This window comes from Hypanus sabinus, chromosome 25 (assembly GCF_030144855.1).
Source record: "Hypanus sabinus isolate sHypSab1 chromosome 25, sHypSab1.hap1, whole genome shotgun sequence".
Taxonomy (NCBI): domain Eukaryota; kingdom Metazoa; phylum Chordata; class Chondrichthyes; order Myliobatiformes; family Dasyatidae; genus Hypanus; species Hypanus sabinus.
The window spans coordinates 32,681,101-32,704,025 of NC_082730.1; the positions used below are offsets into that span (position 1 = coordinate 32,681,101).

A 22,925-nucleotide genomic window follows, 5' to 3' on the forward strand; every position below is an offset into this window, starting at 1 on the left:
AATGATTTGTTCAACAAGTTAATGTCCCTGATACTTCTAAATTTCATTTCATCCATCAGTTGTATTGTACCCTTCTGCTCTATTTGATATTCCACTAGCTCTCTTGTACCTTTCTTTAGTTAAATGTTTTGCTCTTACCCAATCCAAAGTTTATGTTTGTCTTTAGAAAATAGTTCTACTATTTAAATTAATTGCTTTAGCCATACTGATGAAGGAATGTATAATTTAAAATTGTTTGTGTTTGGAAGGTGTATCAAGGTGAAATAAATTTGGTTGTGTTTGAGTAATACCCTATTTTCATCCAATTCATTAAATTAGAGATTGAATTTAAAGCTAGACAAAACTATAATGGGCTTAGAGAGTCACCGTGGAATTATTATTATGAGTTATCTTGAAATCCATGAAGCTGGAATGGAAGCATGCCATCCCCAATCCTAAGGGACTATTTAGAAAGGGAATTGTGGAGTTTTGCATGGATTGCATTTCTAATCTGATTGACTACATTTGCAAAAATAATATCCTGGCCAATAGTTTATCTCTGTCTGCAGCAGTTGCTGTCATCCCAGTCTACCCATCATCTTCTTGTTCTAAGTGTCCAGCTCATACCATTGTCTAGTTATATGCTGGTTCTTTCACCACTGATGGTAAACATATACTTTGTAATTCAACAAGTAAAATTTTATGGCAGTTCAACAACTTCTTAAATGCCTCTGTGGAAGCAACGGGCCAGGTCTTCCAACCAACCACCCACAGTTAAAGCTGCGGCAATTAATGTTATTTTAATAGACTGGTGATCTGGCAGTGGGGGTACTTGCTTGCCAAAGTGCAGAGCTCTGGAGTTTTTTTTGTACGTTGGTAATTTGCGCCAATGCTGAGTTCCAATGGAACCTTGAATCTCTCAGCAATTTGTTGTCAGGCACTCTGTTACCGTCAAGCCAGCCAGTTTTGAGAATTTCTTGGCGCACTGGGTTGTTGAATGGTGGGAGATATCTGGACTGAGAGAGACCCTTAGAAGCAACAGGATCTCTGATCAAGTAGCCAGTATTTGCGGCCTTTACGTGTGATACAAGAGCTCAGTTGCATTTGACCAATGTTCTTGCCATAAATATTCAGTGCAACAGTTGTTTGCTGTTATATTTTGTAACTTCAAAATGTCACTAATTTACAGGAAAACAAGTGAGTCGGGAGATATCTTGTGTATGCTTGATTTTACTTTAGCATGTCTGATGTGCAAGCATCATGACGTATGCAATTCATGTACATATAACCCGTAGTGAATTATTTAAACAAACAAGAGTGTTTAATTAAATGATATACTGCATTTGCAAATTACATAATTATTACTGAAATATAAAATACAAAACAGTGGCTGATTAACCTGTATCTTTCATATTCATATTGAATACTCGTGACATTTATTTATATATATCATGAAGTATTAACAGTATTTCCCTGTGATAGCAATTAAGAGTCATCTATTCAAATTTTTTTTGGAAAAATTATGTGATTCGTGTCTTTTTAACTAATTAACATCTAATTCAGATGTACTTTGTTACCTACTATAATTCAACTGTCAATTTGTTGGTTTGTAGGACTAAGTCTTAACAAAAACTGTTGCAAAACATTTCCCAATGCTTCTCTTACCCCAGTTCTCTATAAAAAAAATTAGCCAATGAAAATTATGAATTCAGTGGAAGTGAAAGCTGGTCATCTGGTCTCCAGTACATGCCAGTGAAAGGTGCACCATACCAGAATCCGAGACAATCTGATAGCTGAACTCTATCGGATGTTCATCAAGGTCAGGTGGAGGGGCCACTCAGTTCTGACCAAAGACACAACTGCACAGAGAAGAAACTGTTTGCCATCAGACTTTTACAAATGAACTCAATTGAAATGCAAGATCACTAGAGGTTTTCCATTGAAAAGGATCTGTTGACCCCCTTGTTGGATCAAACAGATGAGGTCATGTAGGATAAATTATCCACCTGAATAGCCACAAAGCAAAGGGAATAGTTATCCAGTTCTTTGTGATCTGGACTAAACATAAGTAAATATCAAAATGACCCTTTATAGCCGACGCATTTTCCTTGCAAGAATACAAGAGTGAAATATCTATTCACTTTCTAAAAATGCAGCCAAAGTTAACTTTTGCTTTAACTCATGCAGGTGAGCTTTAACTGGGACTAGCTAGTCATGATATTGGCCTCCTGTTGGGATGTGCAACTAATCAACACATAGTTAGTTCTGGCTGGGTACAGCCATCATGTAAATGAGCAGGCAGCGTGAAGTTGGCATCCTCCTTGTATTGAGGTAATGTTTGGAGTTTTACTGAAGTCCCAATGCTCATTTTCAGGGGCTATTGAATTAGCCACCTTGATGATTTCCCCACAGAAAGAGAAGACCAGAGACCAAGGTTGTCTGGCAAAGCACATAATTTCATAGCAGGTTTCAAAAATATAAAATGATTTCTGATGCTTTCACAACTCGATTATGCTGGATAACAATAAACATTTAATATAGAATTTAGATATTATGTACTGTATGTGGTAGCCATTAAAGCCTACTGCACTTTACTACTGAGTTTGAAAATTCCTACTTACAACTTGTACAAAGCATAATTAGTAAACACTAGTAGACTGAAATAAGGATTTAAGTAGGGAACTGGCAGGCATATATTATTACTTTACGTGTCCAGGAATATTCGACAGTGCAAGTGCAAAACAATTTACAGTTGATGTATTTGATTTAGTTGATGCTACTGTAATGGAGAGAAAATTATACAGAGTGAGGGTTATTCAATATAAATTCCTGATGGAATTTTCACCAAATAATAAATGCCAGCAGAAGTAGCATTTTACTAATAAGAGAGGATTAGATAAATAAATGAAGCCTTGAGATTATTTTATCCCACACAACTGCATGCATGTTGAAGAAGTGAAGAGCTTTTTAAGAAAAATGTAAAAAAATTATTACTGGAAGTGTTGAACATGGTAGTTGGTTTTGAGAAATACACACTTCTCGAATGTGTATTCAAGAAATGTCAAAAGATATTAACTGAACTGCAAAACTAATTGATATTTTAGCCTGCTGCCTATAAACACTAACTCGATTTTTGAATGTGAGTACAAAATTGAGATGCTTTTACACACAGCTTTTGCACATATTGAGCTCTTCTAATACCAATATGTAAGTTTGGCATTATTGTTTGCATTGCCTGGCTATAAATGTTATTTTCTATAACACTAGCCAATTTTTTTTTACCATTTCAGTGCCTCCTATTGTATGATTTTTCCATTGATTCATTTTAATAGGGCATAGTCTGACTGACTTGTGGTATTTTTGTTGTCATTTAGAATTGAACACCAATTTTGAGAAAGTTGTAAACAATCATTTTCAGCTATTGGTTGTCAACAAACTTATTGGAGTATTGAATATGTTATTCAACCCTGAAAGCAATCTCTGAAAACCACACCAATTTCAAAAAGTTTTCTTTATGTTTCCATTCAAACAACCTTTGTATTGCTAAATATAAAATCTACCAAGAATCTAACATCTGGCAAATTTATAATATAAAATCAAAAGAAGTAATTTATAATTATTCTTCATATATTTAATTAGAAAAGCCTGAAGCAGTCCGATTAATACAACTGTTAAAAGAGTTTATTACAAAATATAAGGAATGTGTAGAACATTTGAGAATAAGTCAAATTAAATTATTAGAAATTAATATTAACACGATCTGCAAAACCATTTACTTGTTATATTCAGTTAGAGTAATCAGTAATGAGTGAGAAAGGAATAGAAGACTATATCAGAAGAAAAGGAATGAGAGGAATTTCCTGTGACATACAAAGAAACTGTTGGATTGATTTGTCCTTTTCCATGTGCAAATTCACTGTAATAGCCTGTGTTCGGAGTTGTTATGCTGTATGCTTCCCTCAATACTAGCTGGTCTCTGAAGATAGCCATTTCTTCCTGTTTGTCCTTGCCAATGCTCTATTTAGATTTTTCTTAAATTCCTCTGAAACTCGTCTGTGCACTCCCCCTTTCTTAGGCTTTTACTGTCTACTTCCATAGATTCCCCTTTATTCTCAATGTATTCTTTCCTTTATTCTCAATACTTCCTTTCATTTCTAATAGTCCCAAGTGCTGAGATATCCCTCTTAACCCTCACTATTCACTTGCCCCACTATTCTTCAAATTTCTCTTTTCACTTTTTTAGAACTCTGAAATCCTATCAACAAACCCATTACCCAATAATATTCCCAATTCTTATACAATATCTTCTGCACTATGAACCATACAGAGGGAGTTTTGCTTTACAATAGTCTTGTGTTTTGAGGTTTGAAATTGCCACAACTATCATGATTGAAAATTTGCTTTAGAGACATCTCGTCATGAGCGCCTAATCTCAACAGTACTCCGCCACCAAACTGACATATGTCATTGCAATAAAAAAGGTCAAATTTTACTTAAATATATTGTTAATGGATGAGAAGAGGAGTGGATACCATATTTGACATGCATTCTTCCAAGGTGATTTTGTTGAATGCTCATTTTATAGAAGATTCCCCAAAATGTCCAGTCTAATAACAGGAAAAGCTGCACCTTAAAGAGAATGGAAAAAGAAGATTGAGTCACATTGTCATCACATCCTGATGGTGTGGTAGCATAATGGTTAACACAATGTTTTACAGTACATGGACTAGGGTTCAATTCCTGCCGCTGCCTGTGAGGAGTTTGTCCGTTATCCCGATGGCCATGTAGGTTTCCTCTGGTGCTCTAATTTCCTCCACCAGTCCAAAGATGTACTGGTTGGTAGGTTAGTTGGTCATTGTAAATTGTCCTGTGATTAGGTGAGGATTAATTCAGGGGCTCAAAGACAGGACGGGTCAATTCCACACTGAACCCTAATATATAAAAAAAATGTAAAACATGCATTCTTGTGCTTCTTTGCATCACCACTGTGTACATATACATCAATGACCATGAAAAAGACAGTACTATGTAGGTTTTGATATGCAGAGAGCTGATAATTAAATAGATTAGTAGAGAAACTAGATTAAATGTGTCTATAGAAGGAGTAAAGTAGAAAAACAACAGTGGAATTATGCATTCCGTCAATGAGTATACAAGCCTAGAAAATCAGGTTTTGTCCCAGTTTGTATTGAATTCTCCGATCTTGGGCAATGTGCCATGCAAAGCAATAATATTGGCGTTGCTCCTCACAAGTTAGGAAAGGGAAGTTTGGTCAAGGGTTTTAGTTGTTGGATGTGTTGAGTTGAGCACACAATTGGGACTGACAGGTTGGCCTCTGGAGAACTATAGCCTGCCAACAATCAATGTCGAGACAAACAAATGAATGTGCAAAGCTCAGGAGAGGAATAGACACATGAGGAAATTTGCCTTAGTGAAAAATCAACACTTTCAGAAAGTGTGATGAGTGAGGTGAGAGAAATTAACTAGGATAGCGAAAAGATTATCCCTTATAAAAATAAAGAATTTGGCTGACGCGTCAGTGGCTTACAGGATTTATTTTATTCTACATTTATTTTGGATAATAGGTACAATAACTATACTGGAAGTTGACTCTTGCTGAGGTAGTTTAGATGTTTGGAAATAATGATGGCAAGAGTATGGGTGTTGTAGTTTCCAAGTGAAAACTTGCATATTATAAACCGTGTGTTTCAAAATTTTGGATTTCTGAACACCAACACAGACTACATGGGCTGAATGATCTGTATTGTGTTGATAATAATCGAATGATAAATTTTAGCAGTGAATTAACTTTGATTTCTACCACTGAATTTCAATGTTTTAGTTAGACTGCAATTGCAGACACAATGTGTAGTCACCTCACTGCAGAAGTTTGTTCGAACAATATGACAGCTCGGTCTTTCTTCAAAGCGGTTTACTTCTGAAAAGTTGTTTTGAATTCAACGTCAGAATACTCCAGATATACTTTAGTCATGCTTCCTCTGTGGAATGTGTTGTACTCAGCACATAACGCACTCAATAGTTGCGAGCAAGAATACTGTGGCTTATATTCACAGCGGCATCATACAACTTCAAGTAGAGGTTGGATCTGCAGGACAGTTATTTGCAATGCATTTGTTAAAATAAATGAATTCATTCATAATCATATGCTTAGGATTAAGGGGGCCTCTCACTAAGTTCCATTTGGCATTGTGATTTACTGCATGTTTCAGAGATGTTACAGACAAGTTTAGAGGTAAAATATGGTTCTAAATTCAGGTCCCACTGATTTTCAGTAAGATTTCCTATTTTTCTTAAAGAAAAGAAACAATTTAACGGATCCTTTTGTTGCTCTGAAGATTGCTGTGCATGGGGAACATATGCAGGACATTTCTTTGAAATGTTGTTAGCAGTGAGCGAAATGTAAACCAAAACTGAAATAAAAAATGTTTGCTGTACTATTGCAAAAAAAATGTTGCTAGTAGACTTTAAGCTATTTTATAGATCATTTGTACTAAAGAATGAAAAATATATTTGCTTATGGTACATTAAATGGTACAGCTTTATATAATGAAAGTTTGCATTAAAAATAGAACAACCATGAAGAAGCAATATAAGTGATAGCTTCAGGAAAGCTTCTCAGTTTAACAATCTACAGAAAGAATGCCTCTGGCATTTGCTTGAATGATTTTGGTCCTGAGATAGCATTAGCAGCAAATTTTCAACCAGGATTAAACAAACAACTCTGGTGTCAAACAAAAGCTGCATCAGTATGTTTTGTCAATGATTACAGTAATTACATACAGACATATATTTAAAGCTCTTTCACTCTATTCACATTTCATTTTGCAAGCAGATTCTTTGTTCTGCCAGCTGTGTTTCTTTAGGTAATGCACTTGCTGAGTTGGAATATTTTCACTTTAAGTTCCCTTATAATGAATTCAGTAATTGTAAATGGCCACTGCAAGACAAGTCTCTTTCTATTCTCTAAGGTGAACGCAAAAGGTCCAATAAAACAATTTTGAAAGAAAGATATGGAGTTTCCTTGAGCCCTGGCCCAATGTTTTTCCCTCAATCAATATCTCTAAAATTGTGAATATAAGGAAAAGTGCAGATACTGGAATTTCAAAATATAAACCTAAAGCATTAGAAACACTCAGCAAGTTGGGTGCCATCCGTGGAAAGAGAACAGTTAATGATTCAAGTCTTATACCCGTTGCAATATTTGTGATCTATGCTTTATATTTTTTGCCGTCTGCCTTATATCCTATAAAATAACAATAAGCAGATACTTATTGGATAATAGTGATCTGACTTAATGGAGATGCAATTTTTTATACCCTAATTCCTGCTCATACTTCTGCATGACCCACAGAGCTTGATCAATGACAAACCCCTCTACTGTTTCTATTAGATCTGCTTATCCCATTTTTTCCATTTCTTCAATGACGATTTCAGCTCCATAGCAGTTTGTTCCACTGTCACCAGTTGACACTTCTAGCACCTCCCCATATAATCTACAATTTTCTTCCTCCATCTCATAGATTTGGATCTACTTCAATAAAAGGTCTTTAACACTTTCTTGGTTTTGATGCCTCCCAAAATTATTTTGTTTTGGTGCCTCTCATTGTACTTACAGAACAAAAAAAAGCAACAGCTGCTTTGTTCTAAACATGTTGCTTTTGACAGATTTGAAGCCCTGAAATGAGCTGTGGTGAAGCTTTGTCATACTGTAATAAGCTAGTCATGGTCTCATTTGCAATAATCTCTCTCCACGGTGCTATAGAACCTTAGAAACTCTAGGAATTTTGCTGCTGTAAAGAATTGGTACCCAGAAGACTTTGATGACCCCTGGCTTGCCCTTGCGGAGGCACAGAAAGAGGACATTCAGCCCATTTACTCTCTGCTGAGTTATCCAATCAGTTCTAATTCTCTTCTCTACTGTGGCCCTACAGTCTTTTGTTCTTAGATTGACCTTATATTGGCTCTCTTTTCTTTCTTTTGCCACCTATAAGTGATGATGAACAGTGATTAATTAATAACTGGGACAATTTCAGGCTGTGGATAGAAACCTGAGAACCCAGTGCAAACCCATAATCGTAGAGTTGACATCAAAAGTCTTCAGGGTCAGAATCAAATCTATGTCCCTGTGGCTATGAAGTAGTTACTGCAGTAATGTACATCAAAGTTTTTGCTAGAATTCTTTTTAGTTCTTAGTTTTTCTGGAAGATTTTATTATCAACGCATGATTTACAAAGGAATATTTAATAAATGACCAGACTTGACTAACGTGGAGGAAAGAGTGACTTGGATACAGTAAATCCTTAAAGGGAATTTGACACGTAAATGGTATGGTTACAAAGGCACGCAGCATTATTTTTTTTATTAGTCAAGGCATCAGATTATGCTACAACTGTATGAAATGCAATTTAGATCACAGCTTGAGGATTATGCACAGTCTGGATCACCACATTAGAGGAAAAATGCACTGGAAAATTTTCAAATGAGATTTGTGACGATGCTGGCAGTAGTGGAATATTGCACCTTTGGGGAAAGACCGGCTAAGGTTATTTTCTTTATAAAAAGGACACAGCAAGGACCCTGAACTGAACTGTGTAACATAAAGAGAGGCCTCAATAAAATAAATAGGTAGGACCTGTTACTCCTAGTCATGAGGTTGAAGGCCAGGAAGAATTGATTTAAAATAATTAATAGAAAGAGTAAAAGACAGATGAAGAGACATGTTTCACCCAGATCTGGAGTTCACTATTGAAAGAAATGGTACAGGTAGAAACCATCATCTAAAGTAAAAGGATGTGCACTTGGGCTATGGAACTAATGCTGCTATGTGGGATTTGACTGCATTGTTTTTTTCAATTGGCTGAATACAGCATGTTGAATATCTTCCTTTGGCATTAGAAATGTTGTTTGATTCTGTGATCTAAAGTTCTTCCTTTATTAATAGAGGGAGTCTAACTGGGTATATTATGAGAGGTTGAATTAATTTCCCATAACTACTGATCAGTCACTTTAGATACTTGTCAAGGTCTGATTTATATAGTGCTACACTGTATTTCAAATGTGATGTTAAAATGAGGCTGATTCAGCCCTTAAAAGGATCTTAAAAGTTCCCATGCCAAAATCCACCCACTAACAAACATCACTAATAAAGAATATGTGGCCCTGAGCGAAACTTTCTTTTGTGAAAGTTTCACCTTTTTACAATAGTTGCAGCTGGATATCTTGAAGGGTGCTCCTTATACATTTTTGTTTCAATGAATTGTTTAGGTTAACCAATCCAACTAATATACAAAACTAAGGAAAAGAAAAATGGAACAGAAAACTCCCAAACATAATTGAAACAAGTATTCCTGTCTTCAGTGACTGTTTGCATGCTCACTTGAGCAGTTAGCAAGCAGAATAGCCCAATTTTATTTCCGATTGCTTGATATCTGGTGGATTATTCAATAAGTCTCATTCCTGGAAATTTCAAGGCAATTCAGGATGATCTGAATATTAATGATAACTTATGTTTGGAAGTAGGTACTGAGGAGATGTCAGGGCTAAGTTTTTTATGCAGAGAGTGGTGAGTGAGTGGAATGGGCTACCGGCGACGATGGTGGAGGCGGATACAATAATGTCCTTTAAGACACTCCTGGATAAGTACATGGAGCTTAAAAAAATAAAGGGCTATGAGTAACCTGAGGTAATTTCTAAAGTAAGTACATATTCGGCACAACATTGTGGGCTGGAGGGCCTGTATTGTGCTGTAATTTTTCTATGTTCTTGTATTGTCTTGTCCATACTGCACCAATTGCTGCCACTGGGCTATAAACGTGCAGGGGCAGAGTGTGGTTAAGTGCCTTGCTCAAGGACACACAAGCCGCTTCAAACTAACGACCTTCAGATCGCCAGCCCAAAGCCTTAACCATTTGGCCATGCACCAATGTTCTATAACATTAATGAATGAAATAAAGACCAGGAAAAAATTTGCCAGAAAGCTCATCATGTAGACGGAAATTGATGCTCATAATTTGTAAAATAAGTATTGATTTTCTTGTTTTGACCACAATTTTTTCTACAATACCAATTCCCTATTGCTTGCTTACTTCTCATGGACCTCATATTGGTGTTCAAATGTTGTGCTGTCTTTTTGCTTTTTGTTGTGAAAATCACAATGAAGTTAATGTAAATATAGAAATCATGGAATTGATTACAGTCTAGTTTGCTCCTTCTTTGGCATGAATATGAAAGTGAACAAATGCAGAACTTTGCCATTTAAACTCTTAGAAGAGAATTTCTTTCTTTGTTCCTCAAAGCAGTAAGACCAATTACCATATCAGTGCCCTGGGCACTGTTTTGGTTTACTGTTGTTACATGTACTGAGGTATGGTCCAAAACTTGTTTTGCATACTGTCTGTACAGATCAATTAATTTCAACATTGCATTGCAGTAGTACAAGGTAGAGAGTAGCAAAATGCAGAATCAAGTGTACAAATATAGAGAAAGAACAGTGCAGTGAGACAAGAAGGTGCAAGGTCAGTACATCATAGAGTGTCAAGACAGTCTATCTTATCATACTAGGAAACCATTTAATAGTCTTAGAACAGTGGGGTAAAATTTTCCTCGTGCCTGGCTTTTGTATTTTCAGCCCAATGGAAGATGGGGGGTGGGAGAGAAAAAGTCTGGGATGGGTAAGGGTCATTGATTATGTTGGCTGCATTACTGAGGCAGTGAGAAGAATAGACAGAAGGGAGGCTTGTTTCCATGATGTGCTGTTGTTTCCACAACTTCGTAGTTTCTTGTGGTCATATGCAGAGTAGTTGCCACGCCAAGCAGATGGGATGCTTTTTATGGTGCATTGATAAAAACTAATTGTTACGGGTTATTAAGGACATGCCAAATTTTATTATCCTCTGGAGGAAATAGGGGCATTGCTGAACTTTCTTGGCATTGAGGTCTATGTGATTGGAACAGGATAGGATCCTGGTGATGCTATTCCTGGGACTTTTAGAGTTCTCAACCACAGCACTGTTGATGTGGACAGAAACCTTGACTTCCTGAAGTCAATGACCAGCTCTTGTGTTTGGCTGATATTAAGGGAAAGGTTGTTGTTATGATATATATCACTAAGCTCTCTGTCTCCTTCCTGTAGACCCACTTATCATCACTTATGATATGGCCCACTACCATGGTAACACCTGTGAACTTTTAGATGGAGTCAGAGCAGAATACGCAGTCATGATTGTACAGGAAGTTGGGGGGAGGGTAAGATGAAGATGCAACCTTTTGGAGCAGCACTGTTAAGAATAATTGTGCTGGAGGTGTTGGTGTCTTTCCTTACTCTTTGCAGTTATTTAGTCAGGAAGTCAAAGATTCATTTACAGCAGGAGGTGTTGACATCCAGTTCTTAGAGTTTGGTGATGAGTTGGTTTGGAATTATAGTACTGAAGTTAGAGCTATAGTCAATAAACAGCTGTCTATCTTAGGTGTCTTGGAATATCTACACAACGCTGGAAGAACTCAGCAGGTCAGGCAGCATCCGTGAGAAAAAAGTAGCCAACGATCAGGGTCTCGGCCTGAAACGTTGGCTACTCTTTTCTCATGGATGCTGCCTGACCTGCTGAGTTCTTCCAGCATTGTGTACGTATTCTTTAATCCACAGCATCTCCAGTTGTATTTTTGTGTTTATCTTAGGTGTCTTTACTGTCCAGCTACTCCAGAGGTGCATTTAGGGCCATGACCAATTAATTGAACCAAGTGCGCCTTCTACTTTAGATTTACTATCTAGCAGGAAAAATATCCAAATAAATTAGTAATTTTTTTTCAAATAAATTCACTTAAGAATTGAATTAAAACAATATTTAAATATCAACTTTGCAGCGCAGTCGAAATTTTGCATTCTTGCGTTCTTTGTATGAAATATCAGATTTGTTTCTTGAGGAGTAAAGTTTCTTTATCTTTTGTCCTCTAGTTCCTCTTTACTCTGTGTTATTCTGCTTCACTTGCTGAAGGATTGGACAGGCACTTTGATAAAGTCCCTACAGAGTCAGCTTTTCTCGACAAGAAGGGACATAGTTGCAAAGAATTCATTTGTGTTCTGTCAGGGTCTGTCTATTTTGAACTTCCCATTTTCTTTCACTAAAGCAAACTTATATTTCATGCATTCATTAATATTGAGATCTGGCTTTTTCACTGAATGAAACCTTTTTTTATTTTGCCGTCCAATCTTGGCATCAAACATTTTCAGTTCATGCCTAATCTAGTTAAATGCAGCCGAAGCCGTCATCTATATTAGCCTGATAATGTACATGTACACTTAAGTCAATCTCGGAAGACTAGTGCATACTGTACTACTGTGACTTTGTCCACTTTGCATTGTTACAATCCTTTTAGTTAGCTAATGAGATTGTCAATCCAGTGACAAATAATGTCCAGCTTTTTGCGGTGCCCGCTCTACCAAGATTGCATTTACAATGCCCAAACTCATTTCATTTGGGACACTGAAAAGCAACAGAGAAGGCTTTCATCGTTTTGTATTTGAACTCAAGCAGTGTTTCTGGGTGGCAGAATGCTGCAATGCAGAAGCAATGTTGGTTGCTTTTACATGGATGAATCACATAGACCGAATAACCTTTCTTGTGTACTGTTTGGTGACCTGATGAACTCACTGACTCGTGCAGTTTCATTTTGCATTCATGACAGAATGTTTCACCTATTCATTTTTCAATGTGGTCTAACCATATACCCTTTTTCCATTTACAGTTCGAGTTGTAAAGAGCAAGCAGTGGTGTGAAATGATTCCATGTTCAGAAGGAGAAATCTGTGGTTTATTAATGAACAAGTCAGGCTGGACCTGCACGCAGCCAGGTGGTCGAATAAAAACAATAACGGTAGGCGTCTCCAAAGTTTCATATCATTAATGATGTTCAATGAATTGATTATTTGATTAGAATCTTAAAAAAAATTAAGGATTTAACCAACATATACTTTAATGCAACTTCAAAATCTAAAAGAATTAAACCTGACAAACTGTATAACAATGTTAGCATGCCTTCATTCCACAGAAAATATTGAAAATATGCAAGAGAGAGGCATAGGCTGAAACATTCAATGTTAAAAGAAGTACATGTTAATAATCAACAGAGGATATTTGCTTATTTATCATGTCCATGGACAACTATCCAATGTAAATGCAGATGACCAGTCTTTGTTGCTCTATGAAGAATGTTGTAATACACTGAAGAATAGTGATGGACTTGCAAATACATTCAAAGTAAATTTATTATTTAGGTACATATATGTCAGCATGTACAGTACCACCCTGAGATTCATTTCTTGCAGATATTCACAGTAGAACAAAGAAATACAATAGAGTCAATGAAAAACTACACATAAAGAATACAAAGTGCACAAGAAGACAATTTGTGGAATTACAAAAAAAGTTAATTAAAATATATATAATACTGAGAACATGGTGTATTACATATTTTGTCTGTAAATGGATGAAGGGATATTGATCCTCATTTTATCAACAGTATTGTATTGAATTTTATGCAGTATCTTAATTATATATTAATTACATATTTGGTAATAATGCATTCTCTTCTGTGAGAGAAGGAAAGGATGGTGTAAACTGAAAAATAATGTATCATAAGAGGATTCAATAAAGGTCAGACAGCATTAGGAAAAGTACTGTAGAAATTTATCCATGACTTTACTGGGTTGTTGCATGGGACGTGGACCAATGTCATCAACAGATGTCCCTTTAGCTGAACCACATCTTCTGCAAGCAGCTGACAATACCTCCAGGTCTTTCATACACAGAAATCCCAAAGTTTCTGTCACTCCAGAGGGAAATAACAGCAGTTGTATGGGTAACTCTCGGTATTTTAGGAAGGAAAAGTTGAGGGAACATACACTAGTCCTCATAGAGGGATCAGCAGTGGAAAGGATGAGCAGCTTCAAGTTGCTGGGTGTCAATATCTTTCAAGGTCTGCTCTGGGCCCAACATATCGAGGCAATTACAGAGAAGGCATGACAGTGGATATATTTCATTCAGAATTTGAGGAGACTCGGTATGATGGCAAAGGCATTCGCAAATATAGATATACCATGGGGAGCATTCTAATTGGTTGCAGCACCATCTAGTATGAAGGGGCCACCGTACAGAACTGGAAAAAGCTGCAGCAATTTGTAAGCTCAGCCAGCTCCATCATAGGCACTAGCCTCTCCAGCATCTAGGCCACTTTCAAAAGGCAATGCCTCAAAAAAGGTGACATCCATCGTTACGCCCACCCCTCCCCACCATCACCAAGGATATGTTCTCTTTTCCTTGTTACCATCAAGGAGGACGTAGAGGGGCCTGAAGGCATGTATTCAATGTCTCAGGAGCAGGTTCTTCTCCTCCACAATCAAATTTCTAAATGGACAATGAACCCATGTACACCACCTCATTATTATTTTTTTTCTTTTGCTATTTTTTGCAATACTTAATTTAATTTTATATATACATTTACCATAATTTAGAGTTGTTTTATTATTATGCATTGTAATGCAAAACAACAAATTTCATGTACATATCACATTATATCACATTATTAAATGTGATTCTGATTCTGTTGAGAACCTGGGCAATGCACAAAGCAGAATGTTGAGAAAATAAAGCTTTCGGTTAGAGGTCATTTATGATCTGTCAAGACAAGGTAATGGCATATCTGCAATTATAATCCTCAAACACAAGGGTTCCCAACCATGTGTCCATAGACCCCTTGCTTTATGGTATTGATCCACGGCATAAAAGGTTGGGGACCCCTGCTCTAACATGTTTCAAACAATGGTAAAAGCTCATAACATCAAAGCTTTAAGAATTCAGCTGCAGAATGCTCTGTTATTAGACAAGATGTTTGATGTCAGCAGTTTATCAATGAACTTCATTTAATGTGGGTAAACATAGTAATGAAGCAAAATAAATCACATATTTGGTGGTGGTTGGTAGACCTCTCCCTGTAAAGAAAAGGATATCACAAGGCTTGATGAGTTTCCTAGCAATTGTTTCATTGTAAGAGTGCATTCAATTGTTAGTTGCTATTGTTGAAGCAAGTATGTGGCAGACATTATATCATCCCTATAATGAGAAGAAGAATAAAGTATAGATTTTTTGTGTGATTTAAATTATTCTGTAACGGCACCTCTGCTCTTTTATCCAAAGGTAAGACAGTCAAATAATAATGGCCAGGAACATCAAATAGTGAAAGGTCGAAAAATTGTTAAAGAATTTAAAAGGTGTCAGATTGATTGGGAGAGAGTTGAACTAATAATATACTGTGCAAGTCATAGGTTTCAAGATTTGCATGGCCACCTGAGAATTTACAAGAATATTCATATGTTGAAGCCCTGCAGTAAATAATAATGTAAAGAGATGAAAGCACGGGCACATCCAAGCAAAGAGTTAAAGATGTAAACTCCATCACTTTAGTTCTTAGACTAGTGATGACTTCAAGTTTTTAATAAAGAATGAAGAGGAGCAAATATACTTACTGGCATCCATTGTGGTGAGATTGCTCTCACACTGATTACCTAGTGAGTTTATTTAGCTTCCTCTGCACCCAGAATAATCCTTTTTGTTGAACTACCGGAGGAATTCAGCGGGAAAAAAAAACATCCTGTCGCAGGGTATTGGCCCAGATATCAACCATCCCATGACCTTTGCAAATTCTGTTCAATCTACTGCGTTCCTCGAGCAGTTTTCTTTTTGCTCTAGATTACAGCATCTGTAGTCTCCTGTGTCGCCATAATCCATATTGCTTCCTGGTTTGTGCTGAGGTAATCAGGATAAGTGTAGCAGACTATACACTTTAGCTTTGATTTTTTTTAAGAGGATGGATGGTATTTGGACCTTGCTGTCCATGCTCATCCAGTAGCTAATGCTGGAAGTGTTTGCTCAGAATGCAGTTGCTTTGACCGTCAGAGTTTCTAGAAGATGAATTACCCAGAAGCCTCACTGTCCACTGAAAGCCAGATAACTGGTGTTATTCAGAACACCACCGAGCTGCAAGAGCCTCCATTTTCAGGAAAAAGATGTGCCCAAGAAATCAGGGGTAAAAACTAATGAGCTATCATTGAATAAAAGATTATTTATGTCCATGGATGCAGCAATTAATCTTCAAGATGTGAAGCTAATGGATCTGGCAATGCACTCTAAGGTTTCAGGAGGGAAGAGAGGTAACTGGAAATGGAACTGGAACAGCAACCTAGAAGAGGAGAAAATAATTTAAGATATGCTGGAAATCTGGAGAAACACACAAAATGCTGGTTGAACTGAGTGGATCAGACAGTTGTCCGTGGATGGAAATGGGTGGCCAAAGTTTTGGGTCAAGAAACTTAATCAGAATTGGAAAGAAAGATGAAATGCATCCAGTATATTTATAAATATGGGGAGAAGGAATGAAACAGGAGCTGACAGGCGATGGTAGATCCAGCTGGGAGAGTGAGGTGCTAGGCAGGTGAGGGCGGAGAATGGAAGTAATGTAAGAAGCTGGAAGATGATGTGGAAGTGACAACGGTCTGAAGAAATGGAATCTGATCGGAGAGGACCGTGGGGTAAAGGGAAGGAGGTGAGGACAGGAATCAGAAGGAAGAATATATGGGCAAAGGACAGACCAAAATGGTAGGGGAGAAAAGCGATGGGGTGTTAGGACCGAAGTGATAGAGGGAAAATGGAGCGGGGTTGGGTGAGCAAAGGAAAGCGGTTACCAGAATTAGAGAAATTGATACTCATGTCAGGTTGGAGACCCCCAAGGCAGAACATGAAGTGTTGCCCTTTAATTTGCGTTTAGCCTCAACTTGGCAGTAGAGGAGGTTGTAGACAGGTATGTTCGTGTGGTAGTGGGAATTGGATTTAAAATGGCTGGCCAACAGACCATGACTGATGCTGACAGAGCTGAGGTGCAGGATGAACTGCTTCCCCCCCCGATCTGCATCAGGTCTCAACAATATCAACATCGTTGGCCGCAACGGTTACAATAAATAACACCAATAAAATCAATATGAAGTGAAGTACTGCTGCACCTGGACTGTAAAATGCCCTCAGTGGTGGTGAGCAAGGAGGTGTAGGGGCCATATGTAATATTTGGCATGACTGAAGGGTTGACTGCCTGGAGGAGGCCCAGTGCAGAGAGACAGGGAGACAAAATATGTTGGATGTATAGTCTCATGGGGTAGGAGGTAAGGATAAGGGAACTATATTCTTGTTATGTCTGGGGGTGATGAGGTGAGAATACTTCAAGTGAATAATTAAACATACATGTATGGATATCTGTACGTTTGTTGTTTCTTTTTCCCTTCATCCTTCCTAGCATACAGAAAATAATAATTTTATTATATGGTTATCATTGGCAACTCCTTCATAATTTTGGATAATGTCCTGACACTATTTTTGTGCTTCAGTGATAATTGACAAACTTCCTCTGACAACTGGTACTGATCTGTTTATTTTCTAGATGTATTACCTTCGGCTAATTTTTTTTTCTCCACATTTTCTGATATTGCAAGAAAAGCTACTGAATTGGAACCAGGTAGCCATAGGAACAACATCAGATGAAAGGCAGGAGAAACAAGAATGAAATCCTGCAATAAGTGCGTGGGGAGAGCAAAAAGCATCTGTCATCTTATGATGGTATCACTTCTGAAAATCTTGATCTTACCAGCCAAGCCTTTGAGATTGCAGGTTATTGTTGAAGACATTGCTAGCCAGAAAGCCAAAAATGGGGAGGATTTTACCCCAATCCTTATATCATAAAAAAAATCTTCACTCCATGCAAAGTCAATCAATAAGAAAAAAATCATAAAAGATTGGTGTGATAGAGCTGTGTTTCGTATGTTTCCAGTACAGGTTTGCCTCAAGAACCAGATGGTTTGGGAGCATTTCTGTAATGTAGTGAGGAGTGTGGAGAGAGGGCAGCAACTCTATTTATCTGATCTGATCTGACCTAACCTAACCTAATCCTAACCTGAAACCTAACTCCCTGCACTGTCCACAGAATCCACAGTGAAGTTTGTTGATACTGTGATTCAGTCTTAGTTTTCTTTTGTTCTGTAGGTAAGGTTTTGGGTACAAGGTGGAGAGCTAGGTATTAGGTTAGGGTTTACAGTGGAAGGGATGAGGGGGAGTTAGAGGTCAGGGACTGTAAATCAAGAGGCAGGGGCAAGAGCCAGTGTTCTGAGTTTGGGGATGAGTGGTCTATGGTCGAAGGCCAGTGATTCCAGAGGTCAGGTCAACAGGCACTGAGGACTGGGACCTGCGATCCCTAGATCAGTGAGTCCCAGGATGGAGGGCCATGTGAGCAGGAGACGCAAGAGCAGTAACTCCTCAGGTCAGTGAATCCCACCGTTGGAGGTGCATGCGAGTCTGGAGGATGAAGCCTGAAGGTCAAAGCCCAGTGTGTGGCAAGTCCAGAAGTCAAGGCTCAAAGGTTCAAAGCCCTGTGATTAGTGAGTCCATGGGTAGTCAGAAGGCCAACGTCTATTAGTCCGGGCCGCTGGATGGAGGTTTAAGACTGTTGTTGTAGCTTCTTGTATTGTTCTGCTGAACTCTTCTGGGATTATGGACTTAATCAGCACAGAAATGGGACTTTTAGTTGCCCATGTCAATGTACATATCAGGCATTCTCTGTGTGAAAACCCCCTTTATATTTTCTTTCTCTCAATTTAAAGCTGTCTCCTCTTGCTTTTGATAACCTAACCACGGGAAAAAAGATTTTGTCCATTTTCTGTATATCTATGCCTCATAACTTTATATAACTTTAGTCTGGCCCTAATTCTTCATCACCATGATGGTATAGTGGTCACTGTTACACTTTGAAGCACCAGCATCCCAGGTTCAATTCTGCTGCTGTCTGTAAGGAGTTTGTACATTCTCTCCATGACTGCATAGGTTTCCTCTGGGTGCTCCAGTGTCCTCCCATAGTCCAATGACATCCAGGTTAGGGTTAGAGAGTTGTGATCACACTATGTTGGAGGCAGGAGCATGGCTACACTTGTGGGTTGCCCAGCCCAATCCCAGCACTGTGTTGGCCAATGACGTAGGCAACGCATTCACTCTGTCTTGATGTGTCAATATACATGGGACAAGTAAAGCTAATCTTTCTAATCTTCTTTCCTCCTTTACAGAAAAAAAACAAGCCCATAGTAACCAATGTCCTCTAATCAAGATAACAGCTTAATAAATATGTTCTGCAATCTCTCCATTGCAACCATATCTTTCCTATAGTTTGGTGAGCAGAACTGTACACATTCATTCTATCCAGTGTTTAATAAAGAAGTAGCATAATGTCCCAACTTTTATTTTGTTTACCCAACAAGCAAGCCATTTGTCCTATCTTCCTGTGTTACCACTCTCAGGGAATATTGGACTTGAACCCCAAGATCCCTCTGATCATCAGTGTTCCCTAGCATCCTACCATTTACTGGATATGCCTTGCATCATTCGCACTGTCACGGTTCTTTCCCATATGATCTGTACCCTTCTGTAGCCTTTCATAAGTGTCCTCACTGTCCACAAACCACCAACTCTCATGTCATCTGTGTCCTTACTAATTAGATCTCGTAAATGCTTTTCTAGGTAGTTAATATAAATCACAAACTACCAGGGTCCTAGCACCAATCCGTGCAGTACACCACAGAATCAATCAGGAAAGAATCCTTCAACCACCATCCTGTCTCCTCTCACCAAAACAACTTTGGAAGTAATTAGCCACCTTAAACTGGATGCCATGTGTGTTAAAAGTCTGGACCAAACTACAACGCAGGACCTTATCACAATAATCAGACAGGAGTTTCCTACACCAAGTCAAGTTCTCCATCTCTGTTCAGAGCCTGTCTTTTCAAAAGTACACCGTCCTCATCACTCTGGACTTTCTTCAATAATTCCCCTCCTACTGATGCACGGCTCACTGGCCTATAGTTGCATATGTGACTTACCTCTGCTCCCTGACTGAAGAAACAACATTAGCCATCCTCAGATCTTTTGGAAGCTGAGTTGTGGATTTATCAACTCTTATGTATCCTATTGCAACTAACACCTTATCCTTTTTAGTAATGACTTGTCCCAGGTTATTCATGTACCTCTCCCTGATCAGTATCTTGCACATTATTGTCCTTGGTGAATATTTATGACTATTATTTATTAAAGGACACACCCATATTCCTATTCCTCTTTGTCACATCTGACATTCAGCTCCATTACTGTCATTCCCTCAACCATATTTACATGATTGCAATAATATCACAATTCCAGGTACTGATTCAGCTTATCTGACTTACCTGTGAGGCTCCTGGCATAAAAGTAAATGGATTTGACCCTTCCAGCCTTCCCCATGTTCCACTACCTGTCCACTGGACTTGCTTGATTTATTCTCTACATTTTTCTCTCCATCTGCTGTGCTGCTGATTTCCTTCTCATTTCCCTTCCAAATTAGTTTTAAGTCGTCTTGTGTCAGGTGAGCAAACGTCCCTGAAAGATACCAGTCCCTTTCCAGTTCAGGTGCAACCTGTCCTTCTTGGCATGGATCCCACCTACACCAGGAGCAATCCTGGAGATCGAAGTATCTAAACCCCTCCCTCCTGCACCTCCATGCATTCATTTGCCCCATTCTCCCATTTCTATTCTCATTAGCACACAGTTTAGGGAGTAATCCTCGATAAGGACCCTAAAGGCCCTGCTTATAATCTACCGCCTAACTCCCTAAAATCAATTTGCGCATCTTCATCATATTTTCTTACTCATGTTGTTTTTACCACGGTAGCTGGCTGTTCTCTTCTCTGTACTGTTACGTCCGTAGTCCCCTCCTTTGTGAGAATCGCAAGATTGGGTTGGGTCAGGGGACCCAGGAAATGAGAGAGGGACGTGCAGAATGTCTTGTTTCCCCGGCGAAGTAAAGCTACAGGACATGGCCATTGTCTCTTGGAGACCAACTTGTGGATTGAGATACTATGCTACGTGAACACCCTCAGGCAAAGTGGGCTGGTTGAGGGAGAGATTGCATCACCCCAACCTGATTGACATCTACTACCCTGTGAGTCAGGATAAAAGAGGGTCTGCAGGAACAGGCCCTCAGACGCACCAGAAGAAACGTTAAGCGACCATGTAACAGCAGGAAGTCATCTGAAGGAGGCCACGTGCGTCCAGTTCCATTGCTGGAACTGGTGGCTGGAACCATGGAAAACGGCGTTTAGCTAACAATGGGGAAACCCACTCCCCTGACTCAATGGATTGGCATCATAAAAGACCTGGGCAAGTTTAAACCGCCTCACTCTTAAACCCAAAAATGCTGCAGCTTGAATGAACTAACAGTGACTGTTATCTTTCCATCGGACAATACATTATCCCCTAGACAACGATAGAACTATTTCTTATTGGTTATTATTATACCCGCGCTTTAGATTTAGTATTGATGACGTATATTATCTGTATGTTTGCATTAATCTTATTTTTGTGCCCTTTATCAATAAATACTTTTAAAAATAGTACCATCAGACTTCAACGGACCTCTCTATCTTTGCTGGTAAGTGATCCAGTTACGGGAGTTCATAACAGTACTCAATCTGAGACTTGCTTGGGGCTGGCATCTGACTAGCAGCACACCATCCTCGAGTCTCACAGAAGCTCCTGTTGCCCTCATGAACAAATTCCCCGTCAGTATGTTTCACAAGACTTTTCCTTGAACTGCTTGCATCTGAAACAGCTGTGATGCCACAAACTTGGCAGCTGCTGCCTCTTATCTTCTGAGAGGTCACCTCCCCAACAATATCGAAAGCAGTACACCTGTTTGAGAGATGAATGACCTTGGGGATTCCTGTACTATCTGCCTGTGCTTACTGTCCTTTCTGATAGTCGCCCGTCTTGTTTGTTTCTGTACCTCTGACGTGAGTAACTCACTAAACATGCTGTCTACAACGTTTTCCACATCCCCAAAAGCTCCCTAGTGAGTTTGACTATTCTACAAGATCTGACGGGAGCTGTAGTTGAACACACTTTCCACATCAATGTATGATCATCAGGACCATTGTTAGTATCCCTTAACTCCCATATCCTGCTGGAGGAAGCCCCAGCTTCTCGAACCTTTAGCTCCCATTCCTTCCCAGGAAGAATACATCTTACCTGATCAGCACTTCCCTTCCTTATGAAACTCCAATTTGATGTTTAACAGCAGTGCTTTGACCTCACAGCCCTTCACAAAAATGGCTTCTCCCAAGATGGCCACTTCTGTCATAGTTGTCTTTCCTTTTATATCTCACAATCAACACTGATCTCCTGTGCTACCTGTCCTACCTCTTTCTGAACCTGATGAACTCAATGCCTTCTATGCCCACTTTGACAGGGAGAATATTACGACAGCTATGATGGATCCCTGCTGCACCCAGTGAAACTGTGATCTCTGTCTCCGAGGCCGATGTTAGGCTCGTTAAAGAGGGAGAACCTTTGCAAGGTGGAAGGTCCCGATGGAGTACCTTGTAAGGCTCTGAAAACTTGTGCCAACCAACTGGCGGGAGCATTCAAGGACATTTTTAATCTCTCCCTGCTATGGGTGGATCACTTGCTTCAAAAAGGCAACAATTATACCAATGGCAAAGAAGAATAATGTGAGCTGCCTTAATGACCAGCACCCAGTAGCACTCACATCGACAGTGACAAAATGCTTTGTGAAGTTGGTCATGACTAGACTGAACTCCTGCCTCAGCAAGGACCTAGACCACTGCAATTTGCCTATTACCACAATAGGAAAGTGGCAGACACAATCTCAATGGTTCTCTACATGGCTTTAGACCACTTGGACAACACAAATACCTACGTCAGGATGCTGTTCATTGACTCTAACTCAGCATTTAATACCATCATTCCCACATTCTTGATTGAGATGTTGCAAAACCTGAGCTTCTGTACCTCCCTC

At 38.8% G+C, this 22,925-nt stretch overlaps 1 protein-coding gene across 2 annotated transcripts in view; it reads left to right on the top strand.

Annotated features, from left to right (window-relative positions):
* Positions 1–22,925, top strand: part of LOC132381144 (chemokine-like protein TAFA-5) — a 366,425-nt gene that overhangs the window by 221,617 nt on the left and 121,883 nt on the right. For both annotated transcript variants that reach the window (XM_059950417.1, XM_059950418.1), the window contains exon 3: positions 12,742–12,869. In XM_059950417.1, coding sequence (XP_059806400.1) covers positions 12,742–12,869 — 128 coding nt within the window. The remainder of the gene's footprint in view (positions 1–12,741; positions 12,870–22,925) is intronic.